The 11,888-nt window shown below is 39.1% G+C and overlaps 1 protein-coding gene across 10 annotated transcripts; it reads left to right on the top strand.

Moving 5' to 3' along the window:
- Window positions 1-859: 859 nt before the first annotated feature.
- LOC102704759 (putative disease resistance protein RGA4) lies at window positions 860-11,599 on the top strand. 10 transcript variants are annotated; one of them, XR_005812916.1, is made up of 7 exons: window positions 860-1,063; window positions 7,442-7,499; window positions 8,695-8,800; window positions 8,962-9,384; window positions 9,600-9,657; window positions 10,952-11,093; window positions 11,240-11,588. XR_005812916.1 is itself a non-coding variant. In XM_040529322.1 (7 exons), the coding sequence occupies exon 1, from the start codon at window positions 3,281-3,283 to the stop codon at window positions 4,862-4,864; it is 1,584 nt and encodes a 527-aa protein (XP_040385256.1). In that variant the 5' UTR covers window positions 2,990-3,280; the 3' UTR covers window positions 4,865-7,246; window positions 7,442-7,499; window positions 8,695-8,800; window positions 8,962-9,384; window positions 9,600-9,657; window positions 10,952-11,093; window positions 11,240-11,599. The 10 variants fall into 10 exon arrangements, 6 of the variants coding, with proteins under 6 accessions (XP_040385256.1, XP_040385254.1, XP_040385257.1 ...); XR_005812914.1 differs by having other exon boundaries at window positions 8,666-8,800; XR_005812913.1 differs by having other exon boundaries at window positions 8,658-8,800.
- The last annotated feature ends 289 nt before the right edge of the window (window positions 11,600-11,888 follow it).

Below are 11,888 nucleotides of genomic sequence, written 5' to 3'. Positions count from 1 at the left end.
GTCCTCTTTTTTGAATCAAAAAATGTTCGATACATGTATGTTCAAATTATGAAAATTTGCAATATGGTATTCTTAGGTACCATCGTCAATATTAAATGAGCTTTACTCTCATCCTTCCTTTTCTACCGCGAGGTACTAATACCGTGAGGTACTAAAATCCTTACTCGTGCTATCCACCTCATGATTAAGTTGATACTAAAATCCCGACTAATCGAACGGTCACGATTGCATGGTATCTAAAGGTACATCTTGGCCGTGGGTGGATAGCACAAGTGAAGATACCAGCACCTCGAGGTACTGGTACCTCGCGGTATAAAAGGAAGGATGAGAGTAAAACTCATATTAAATATATTTGCATAGCATATCTGTTTTTGTGTTAAAACATACTGCTAGGGCTGTGTTCGTTTGGATTGGGAGGGGGGTTAGTTATCCAGCGCGGAAAACGTAGTAATAGATTAATACATAATTAATTAATTATTAATTAATAAAAAATATATAATGGATTAATAAGATCTTTTAAAACAACTTTCCTATAAAAAATTTCAAAAAAATACACCGTTTAGCGGTTTGGGAAGCGTGCGCACGAAAAAAAAGTTAGATATCTAAGGCCGCGTTCGATAGTTGTGGGCTGTGAGTTTATCCGGCGCAGAAAACGTAGAAATCGATTAATACATGATTAATTAATTATTAAAAAAATAAAATAGATTAATCTGATTTTTTAAATAACTTTTTTATAAAAATTTTTATAAAAAATACACCATTTAGTAGTTCGGGAAGCGTGCGCGCGGAAAAAGAGAGGAGTCAGATAAGATATTTAAGTGCCGAACGCGGCCTAACTGCCCTGGACGAACACGGCCTAGGTCCATCATCGTCCATCCCCACTTTTTCGGCCTTTTGGGCCCAAAGCGCGGCGACCCACTGCGGCCACCTCGTCGCCTCCGGTCGCCGGAGTCGCCAGGCGTGGCTGCCGATGCGTCGGGATGCGGCGGCGTGAGGAGGAGATGGCGGTGTATTTTCTGCGCCCGCAGCGCACGAGCTCGAGTTGGCTATTCTAGCCTTCCAGGTATATTTTCCCCTTTGTTGTGATTTACCTTTAAGATAGCGATTCAGATTTATATTTGCTGCCTTTGCTTTTTACAAATACACGATGCTTCCCCCAAACATGTTCTCAGCTCAAATCCCCTTTGCAGTAAAAGTGCGATCCAGATACATTTGCTGCTAACAAATGCTTTGCCTTTTACAAATACGATGCTCCCCCCAAACATGCTCTCAGCTCAAACCCTCAATCGAATGCAGTTTCACCCATATGAACTACCATTGTGCATATTTGCTGATTGAATCAATATATGAAGTAATAGCATGTTTAATCACTTTGATAAATGGTTTGGTGACTAGTATTACTCTCTCTTCTTGGGACTCTTTGTGTGGAGTCGATCACTCTCATCAGTCTCATCTGCGCTGCTAGCTCTTCTCTGCAGTTCTGGATCACTCTCTTTAATTTGCTCGAACTCTTTAAACAATTACTTTCTGGTAATTTCCATCACCTCAGTTTGTAACAAATGAAAATCATTTTGGTTAATTGAAATTTCCTCCCCACTTCCATTTGTTGACAAGACTCAGACTCTAGTTGGAGTCAATAAGCTCCTGCTTTTACATCTGCGGTTGCAGTTGACTTTTCCAGCAAGCAGCTCCCTGCTGGCCCCCTTGATGCTCAACAAATCAGGGCCTCATTCTTGTGAAAAAGGCTATATGTTCTTTTCAAAAATGCTACTAAAATTGTCATTCTAGTGGCATCCTTATAATATAGAAAAAAGCCAATGATAATTCGCAAAAGCTCATTTCTTTTATTTTGCCAATACGAAAGTACAGAAGAGTTTATTCTTCCATTATGGCTTAGAAATTTCAATGTGGTACACATGATTGTTTCACCTTTTTATGTTTCCTACAAATAGGATGCTGTGCCGGAGCATGCTTCCAGTGCAATCAAATGCAGTTTCAGCCAAATGAACTGCAATGCATTGACTATGGTCTAGACCCTCATCTTTTTGTTTTTGTTAATGCTTATAAACCAAAATTTAAATTTTTAACCTTAAATTCAGAGATGATTTTAGAGTTTTAATCATAATTTATTTTCATGCTTTCCTTTAGATAGTTAAGAACATACATATACATATACATACATACATATACATATATATAACAAATTATTTTTCCTTTGCAATATGTCATTGGGCTTTTTCCACGGAAAATCCAAAAAATGAGCCTCCTATTGTTCTCTGGTTTTAATGAGAGGCTGCAGCAGCCTATTTTGTTTTCACAATAGTGACTATACAAACTATTAGTGTGAATTTGCTGATTTGAATCAATATATATGATAACGTGGCTAATTACTTTTATAAATGATCATTGACTTTAATAAAAGTAAAGATTTGTTTTTTGTTTATATTTAATAAAAAATCATAGTCAAAGATGGATTTAGATAATTGTGTCGTTGTCTAAAATGGCAAAATTATCAAATATTGAAAACGAGAGGAAGTATTTATTAAAACAGTTTGTATCGTTCATTCAAATCAGGTATAACCTGTCGCCAGCAATACAGTTTCCGCAGCATATATTCAAGTTTGCACTCACAAGACTCAGCAACGAAGTCTTGCAATTAGGGACAGTTAAATTGATTGGGAGCTGTGCTGTCCAGATCCAGATCGAGTCTGGACACAACTAATGCTTGGATTAGTGTGAGATTAACTACTCCTTCAGAGATTCCACGGTTTAGTTGTCCAAGATAATTAATTAGTACTCCTCCGTTTCATAATGTAAGATGTTTGATTTTTTTAGATGCAATGTTTGATCATTTGTCTTATTCAAAAAATCATGAAAATATCATTTATTTTGCTTGTGATTTACTTTATTATCAAAAGAACTTTAAGCACGACTTGTCATTTTTTATGTTTGTACAAATTTTTAAATAAGACAAATGATGAAACGTTGTAACAAAAAATTATGAAACGGAGGTGGTAGTAAACAATAGTAGTACTGACGAAGCTGCAAGGCACCGTCATCGGATTGTCCCATCTTCTTACCGGTAGCCAAAGCACTCAAGCCACCTCTCCCCGGCCGCTGCCACCCTCCATCCTTCATGCACTGTGGCTGCAGCCAACAGCTTTAAGCCATCATCCGCTACTCTGAATCTGTGGGTGCAGCCAACAGCTTTAAGCAATCTCCTCCAGCTTAAGCAGAAGTTCTCCCCAACAATCAACCAGCAGTTCTACTCCACACCACCATGGCTAATTCTGCTGCAGCTGTGTTTGCGGGGAAATCGGTTGCAGCTCCTGTCATCAAGGAGATCATCACCAAGGGCTTAAGCTACCTCGAAGGCTACTTCAGCACAGAAACAGTGGAGGGCATGAAGAGCAAGCTCCAGCGAGGGATGCCAAAGATACAAGCAGTGCTCAATGTCGTCAGCGTGGATCAGATTCAAATTAAGAGCAGGAGCAGTGACTTGGATGCGTGGTTCTGGCAGCTCAGGGATGCCGTCGAAGAAGCGGAGGACGCGATTGATGAGCTCGAGTACTATGAACTCGAAGAGAGGGCCAAGGATGACAGGGTTAGTGACTGGGGTTCCCCTTTTGCCAAGATGAAGCACAAGGTTGTCAAATCAGTTAAGCATGTTGGTGTTTTGGATAAAACGGTGAAGCAGCTCACTCACCATGGTACAATCAAGAGGCTGAAGAAAGCCATGGAGGGTTTGGACAGGGTTGCTGAAGATATTACAGGTATTCTCGCAGTTACAGAATATCTCAAAGGAGCCACTTCCATCAATAGAAATCAATTGCAAAATGATTTGATGAGCAATGATCGTGAGACAGGTTCAATGTTAGCTACAACCAAATTTGTTGGCAGAGAATCAGAGAAGAGCAGGATAGTTGAGTGGTTGACAAAGAATGTACCAGTTGATCAGACTGAAATTATGTTGAGTGTTAATTATGTTCCTATATTTTCAATAGTTGGTCATGGTGGAATGGGAAAGACTACTTTGGCCCAGAGCATATGCCAGCATGATGAGGTTGTGAAGAATTTCAAGATCATTTGGATCACAGTGTCTAATATCTTTAATGCAGAATCAGTGACAAGAAAAATACTGGAATCTGCTACGGGAGATGAACCAAGCGCTAAACATTTGGATACACTACAGAAAGATCGGAAAGAGAAACTGGAGAATGCTAAGTTTCTTCTTGTTTTGGATGATGTCTGGGAAGATGGAAAAAGAAGTGAATGGGAAAAACTTTTTACTCCTCTTAGGTCAGGGAAGAGCGGCAGCAAAATTCTGTTGACAACCCGAATGACATCAGTAGCAGACATAGCTGCAAACGTGATGGGAGTTGGAAGAGACTGCTTGATGCTAACTGAACTCAGTGAAGATGAAAATATTGAGCTCTTCCATCATCACGCATTTTCTGGTGTGAATTTACAAGACTATATGCACTTGAAATTAATTGGAGAAAAAATTGCAAGGAAATTGGGAGGATGTCCCTTGGTGACTAAGGTTGCTAGTGCACATTTGCAAGGTAATATGACGATTGAATATTGGAATAGTTTTTTATGCAAAGGTTTGGAACATTTTAAAGGGACTGAGGATGATATTATGAATATTCTGAAATTAAGTTATAACTACCTTCCAACAGAGTTACAGGTTTGCTTTAGATACTGTAGCTTATTTCATGAGGACTATCGATTTGATAGGAAGAAAATTGTGCAGATGTGGATGGGTTCAGGAATTATCTCACAGGCTGAAAGTGATACACTGACTCTTGAAGACATTGGAGAACTGTTCCTGGCTCAACTGACTAGAAAATTCTTTCTTTGATATAAAATGTATAACATATGATGGGCGAAAGGACAGGGAATATTATGTCATGCATGACTTGATGCATGAATTAGCAAGAAGTGTATCCTCTGGTGAATGCACAAGAATGAGTGATCCTGCCACTGTTAAAGATTTACAAGATACTGTCCGGCACCTATCCATTCCTGGTATTCACAAATTTTCTGTGGAGGAGATCAAGAAAATTTCCAAATTTAAGAACCTTCGCAGTATTATAATTGATGCTTACTCAGTGATTCACAAGGATAAATTGTCTGCGCTTCAAAAAATTGTTGAAAGCTCAAAGTCCTTATGGCTATTTTATTCAGGGTTGACAACAACATTTTATTTTTCCAGCAAGTTCGGAAGGTTGAAACACCTTCGCTATATCTACATATCTAACATCTCACCAAAGGGCATATGTAGTATTATCAATCTTTACCACTTGATGGTACTTTATTGTGGTAGTTTCTTTCTAAGGGAAACAAAACAAATAAGATGTTTGGGGAACCTTTATCGTTTGCGACATGTAAATGTATTGGGTGAGTTCCCTGTTATCAGACTTGAAGCAATACAGGAACTGAGTAACTACCAATTGTATAGGATGGAAGGCAACAAAATGAGTTCAATCAGGAACTTACATTGTCTCCGGAAGCTACATGTGCGTGGTTTGGAGAACATTGAGAATCAAGAAGAGGCAATCAATGCCAAATTGAATGAAAAATGTCATCTCAGTTCATTGTCTCTGCAGTGGTCAACGTCTACTGATGCACGAAATAAGGCTGATGAGACGGTCCTTCATCACCTTGAGCCACATCCTAATATTAGGGAGCTACGAATTTCTGGTTACAAAGGGTGCAGCGCACCATTTTGGATCGAGGAACTCACTGTCATAAACCTGACATCACTCGCGTTGGATAAATGCAGTAATTGGGAACAACTGCCCTCACTTGTTGGTTTACTTTTTCTCAAACTTCTTTTGTTAGACGATCTTCCTAAGCTACAACAGATTGGTGAGCAATCTCCTATGCCAAGTAGTAATGACATAAAGCTGATTCTACCTCCAAGTCTTGAAACTCTGGATATAAAAAAAATGCCTAGAGCTGCAGGAATTAACTCTTCTGCCTCCTAGCCTGGTATCATTCAAAATAGAAGAAGTTAATTGGACTAAACTTCCAAGGATACTCAACCTATGCGGCGAGGGCAATGGAACAAGGTTATCCCAGTTGCGAAGTGTCATGATCACCAAATGTCCTTGCTTAACTTCCCTTGAAGGGAGCTTTTTCGAGCAGAAACAGTACATGGGGGCACTATATTCACTTGATATCCGTCGCTGTTTGCAGCTGGAGTCTGTGCCCATACCATTTGAAGAAATGAATGAACTTACATATCTCAGAATTGTTGATTGCCCTAGATTGAGGGCATCTAGAGAGGCTGGAGAAATGTTCCTGTCATCATCACTTAAATGCCTAACCGCTGGTCTATGTGGTGACCTGGAGCTTCAATTGCTTGGGTCACTACACGTGCAGCAACTCACCAATCTCCATCGGTTGAAACTTGTTAACTGCTCGTGACTGGTATCGCTGCCCTCTGCAGAAGTGTTCAGTAGGAGTCTCACATCTATTGAACTAAATGGATGCGAGAATCTATCATCCTTGGGTGGGCTCGGATCCCTTCCATCCCTCCTTGCTTTAGAAATCAGACGCTGTGGAAAACTCACGGAAGTTGGTTCATCCCGAACTCCACATCCATCTGGTGGTGAAGAAGTGTGTCCCGTGGATTTTGATTCAAAAACCTCCCTTCGTATCTGCTGGCTTAAAATCGATGTCCCATCCTTGCTGCTTGTTGAGCTTATCAAGAGTTTTTGCCACACCGAACACTTACGGATTGATGATGCATCAGAGATGGAGAGCTTACTTGCAGATAGATGGCTGCTACAGAACCGCCAATCCCTCGAAGAATTATTCATAATGAGAGTCGGGTCCTTGGAATTGCTTCCACCCAACATGCGAGACATCTCTTTCCTCCGGTGTTTGCATCTATATGATGCCACACAACTTCGTTCCCTTCCACATCTGCCTTCCTGCCTTCACGATTTGAAACTTTCTGGTGTTGGCCAACTCAATTCACTCCCAGATTTGCCCAACTCCCTCAAGAAATTGGACTTAAGTGGTGCTAATCAACTTCGTTCACTCCCAGATCTGCCCTCCTGCCTTGAGGAGTTGGAACTATCTGATGTTGGCCAACTCAATTCATTCCCAGATTTGCCTTCCTCCTTGCGGAAGATTTGTATTTGGAATTGCGATTCAGATTTGGAGAAGAAATTTGCAAAACTAAGAAGCTCTGAAAGGAACAAGATTTCCCACATTCTTCGAGTTCGTATAGGTACCTCCATCCACAGTCCCTCACAACTTGTTGCACTGTTCAATGGTGTTAATTTCACTGCTCTTGCTTTGTTAAAAAAATTTACCTACTGTCTTCTTGTGGCTGTTAAGAGCATTAGGCCCCTGATTTAGCTTTCTTTGATACAATTGCTTAAGCTTTACTCTGTTACCTCTAACTTGAGCTCATCTGAGATAGGCAAATTGTTGTTCGTCATGGGCAAGCAATGCTATGGAGAAAACAAAGAGAGATTAATGTAAGTAATATTCTTTGGGGATTCATAAAACAATGCTTCTCTCTTTTTTTTCTGAACAATCTGTTGCACATGCATAAAGAACGTCCATCAATTTGCATTATTTCTCATCACAGCTGACCTATTCATCAAGCAAATTGTGGTTTTCCCTCATTAAAAAAAGCGATATTGCCCCATGTCTTCTCTGACTTCCCAAGGCAAATGTCTCAATGGAAAAGATGAAAGGCATAAATTTGTATTGGTTAAGCTGTTGTGCACCATTGGTCCCCTCACACCATTACGCCTCTATGTGGTTTATGTTTAAAATTTACTGTAATATGGATGCCTTGGACTTTTAATTTAACGATTTAATCTTCAGTATAACATATTTTTTGTCCCTAAAATACAAAGAAGCTAAATGTTTGGTTCAGAACTAACAAGTGCATACAAAGACTTTCAGTTTATATCACACACCTAAGTCCTTTTTTAGACAAACCTCAAAAGAGGGCAGGGAGCTCCTGATTTTCAATTAATAAGAAGAGAGCTGTCCTGGTTTATTGTGGAAAACCGAGCTCAAAAACCTTACAACAACATGGTTAATAATTAAGGGAAATTGACAAAACCTGCACGGAGCATCCAACATGACAACTAGAGATAGTGCTGCTGGAATCTGCCAAAGGCTTTGCAAGGCTTTCGCCTAGTGCTTCCACCACAAACATAGCAAAAACAAAAGGAGAACAACGTTATCGTTGCCAAGCATATCACACACACGACAGCTCTGACTTCACCAACCTCAGGAATACAAGGCTACAGAGCAACTGCGATCACACCATCCCAAATAGGACACACGTGTCACTAGTCAGTTTTTTAAGTCATTTTGTAATTTTTATGTCAACAAAATCATTCAGTTCTTTTCAAGTCACATTTTTCTGTACAAAATTATCTCTCTCTCTCTAGCTATCTTGAATATTAATTCAATTTCTGGCACCCGTCCGTATTTTGGTTATGCCAATTTTATCTACTGTCACAATCATGGATGAGTATTTTCATTCTTCCCTTACTTGATTCGCATCAGTAGATTAATTTTACAGATTACTTCTATCCTACAATATACTATCTACACTTCTGCCATTTCTGTAAATAAGAGGCGTGTGTTCCAAAATGATAAGGCTTTGTTAAAAGCTGGGCAGATGATGAAGAACTCTTTTGCTGGTTGAAGGAATCAAAACATGACCTGAACATTGGTCTACCATCCAGCTGGTTCAGTAAATATTTATGTCTGCAGAACACGTCTTAAGAGTGTTCTTGCTCAAGTAAAGATTAAGGTATTGCTCTGGCACTGAGCCAATGACAAAAAGCTTTTATTTATCTTATCTGAATAATTTGCACCCAATAGATAGTACAAAATAATTTAAAATAATAATTTCAAGTGATTTTGATTCCAGCTTTCTTCCAGCCTCTTCACTTGTATTGCTCCGTTTTACAGGTCTTTCATATGCTGCGCATGGGAAGTATACGTCTTAATGATGATAATATGCTGTAGATTGCTCAGCTTGTCATGCTTGTACAAGATGCGATGTTTTGTACAGCCTCAGTTTAGATTTACTTGATCGGATTCTAGACAGTGGCTTATGCTCTCGAAACCTCAGCTGTCAGCAGCATCTTTTGAAGAAGCAAAATTAAGTAGTAGTTTGGTTATTTGATTGTGACCTGATTTCCCACACTGTACTGTTTGCTGTATCAGAAGATTTATTTTGAATGAGAAGGAAATTATGAATGAGAAAGAATTTGCCTTCCTCCTTGCGGAAGCTTTATATTTTGGGATGCAATTCAGATTTGGAGAAGAAATTTGCAAAATGCAGAAGCCCTGAAAGGAACAAGATTTCCCACATTCTTCGAGTTTGTATAGGTACCTATCCTCAGTCCCTCACAACTTGTTGCGCTGTCGCTTGGTTTGAGTCATGCTTGTTCAATGGTTTTAATTCACTGCTCTTGCTTTGTTAACATTTTTTACCTACTGTCTTGTTGTGGCTGTTAAGAGCTTGAGGCCCCTTATTTAGCTTTCTTCGATACAATTGGTTAAACTTTACTCTGTTATCTCTAACTTGAGCTCATCTGTGGTAGGCAACTTGTGCTTCGTCATGGGCAGGATATGCTACGGAGAAATCAAACAGAGCTTAATGTAAGTAATATTCTTTGGGGATTCATAGAAACAATGTTTATCTCTTTTTTCTTCTGAATAACCTGTTGCACATGCATAAAGAACTTACATCAATTTGCATTAGTTCACATGCAAATTGTGGTGTTCCCTCATAAAGTAAAAGGAGAGTGTCCCAAGTCTTCCAGACGCAAATGTAAAGATAAAAGGCAGAAATTAGTATTGGTAGCCATTGTACAGCACTGATCCTCTCACAACATTACGCCTCTAGGTGGTTCATGTTACTGTAATATGGATGCCTTAGATTCACTCTTCTAATTTAATGATATAATTTTCAGTATAACATATTTCTATGCATAAAAATACAAAAGAAGCTAAATGTTTGGTTCAGAACTAACATCTCTACACAAAGACTTTCAGTTTACATCAAACACTAAGTCCTTTTTTAGACAAACCTCAAAAGAAGGGCAGGGAGCTCCTGTTTCAATTAATAAGAAGAGAGTTGTCATAGTTTATTATGGAAACCGAGCTCGAAAACCTTAATAAAAAATAATTCAAGGGAAATTGACAAAACCCACGTGGAGCATCCAACATGACAACTAGAGATCACACCTCTACCCCAAGTCAGTGAAACCCAAACGTGTAGTACCTTCTAAACGAATCCTCCAAGAAGAACAATGTCTATAGCATTGTTCGTCTGTTTGGAACACCAAAACTAGGTTTTCACCTCAACGGAAAGCGGAAGAAGCACGATGATGCTTAGAAGGAAGGATCTGGTGTCCTGCAGGAGATGGCGCTGCTGGCTTCAGCCAACGGCTGAGCAAGGATTTCGCCTAGAGCTTCCACCACCTACTAACCACAGCAACTATGTGCCCCACCACAAACGTAGCCAAAGCAAAAGGAGAACAGCATTATAGTTGCCAAGCACATCACACACGGCAGCTCTAACTTCACCAACCCCAGGAACGCATGGCTACAGAGCGAATGCGAAAATGCCATCCCAAATGGGACACACGCTTGCCACCATTCAGTGTTTTTAAGCCATTTTATAATTTTAAGTCAATAAAATCATTCAGTTCTTTTCAAGTCATCTTTTTCTGTACAAATTTATCCCCTCTGTAGTCTCTAGCTAGCTTGAATGATAATTTCAATTTTATCTAGTGTCACGATCATGGATGAGTGTTTTCCTTCTTTCCTTACTTGATTCGAATTACTAGATTAATTTTACAGATTATTTCCATCCTACAATATACTATCTACACTTCTGCCGTATCTGTAAAGAGGCATGTGTTCCAAAATGATAAGGCTTTGTTAACAGGTATGCACGCGATGAAGAAATCTCTTCCTGGTTGAATGAATCAAAACATGACCTGAAAATCGGTCTATCATCTGGCTGGTTCAGTAAACATTTATGTCTGTAGAACACGTCTTAGAATGTTCTTGCTCAGGTAAAGATTAAGGTATTGCTCTGGCACTGAGCCATTGACAAAAAGTTTTATTTATCTTCTTTTTTATCTGAATAATTTGCAGCCAATAGATAGTACAAAAGGTGATTTTGATTCAACCTTTCTTCCAGCCTCTTCACTTGTACTCTTCTGTTTTACAGGTCTTTCATATGCTTCGCATGGGAAGTAACGGCTTAATGATGATAATTTGCTATAGATTGTTCAGCTTGTCATTCTTGTACAAGATGCGATGTTTTGTAAAACCTTGGTTTAGATTTACTTGATCGGATTCTAGACAGTGGCTTATGCTCTCGAAACCTCAGATGTCAGCAACTTCTTTTTTAAGATGCGAAATTAAGTAGCAGTTTGGTTATTTGATTGTGACCGATTTCCCATGCTGTACTGTTGGCTGATTCAAATACTAGCTACACTAGCAGTTTGGTTATTTGAATGATCATTCAACCTGATAAAGTGATTATGTTCGAAATGAAGTGGTTATTTATCACAATGATCTGAAACAGTTTCTGGAGTACTAAAGTCCTTGGTTCACCTTGTCGTGAATACTTGGACATTCTCTGCTACGTTGAACTCTGTCTCTGGCTCTCTGGATCAGTTGCTTCAAGGGAATGTTTTTCTATTCTTATTTAGTCACCAAAAAAATATTTTCCAAGAACTGAACTTTGGTATCAATGTAAAAAGAAACTGCTATCTGTTAGAAATAAAATTGTTCTGCTTGGTCAAAATGTGTCATTTTTTTTCTGAAAGCAAAATTTGTGTCAATCTTCATCAATTTTCATTCTTGGACCACAC

This window comes from Oryza brachyantha, chromosome 12, assembly GCF_000231095.2.
Source record: "Oryza brachyantha chromosome 12, ObraRS2, whole genome shotgun sequence".
In the NCBI taxonomy this organism is placed as follows: domain Eukaryota; kingdom Viridiplantae; phylum Streptophyta; class Magnoliopsida; order Poales; family Poaceae; genus Oryza; species Oryza brachyantha.
This window is presented reverse-complemented; position numbering and strand designations above follow the sequence as displayed.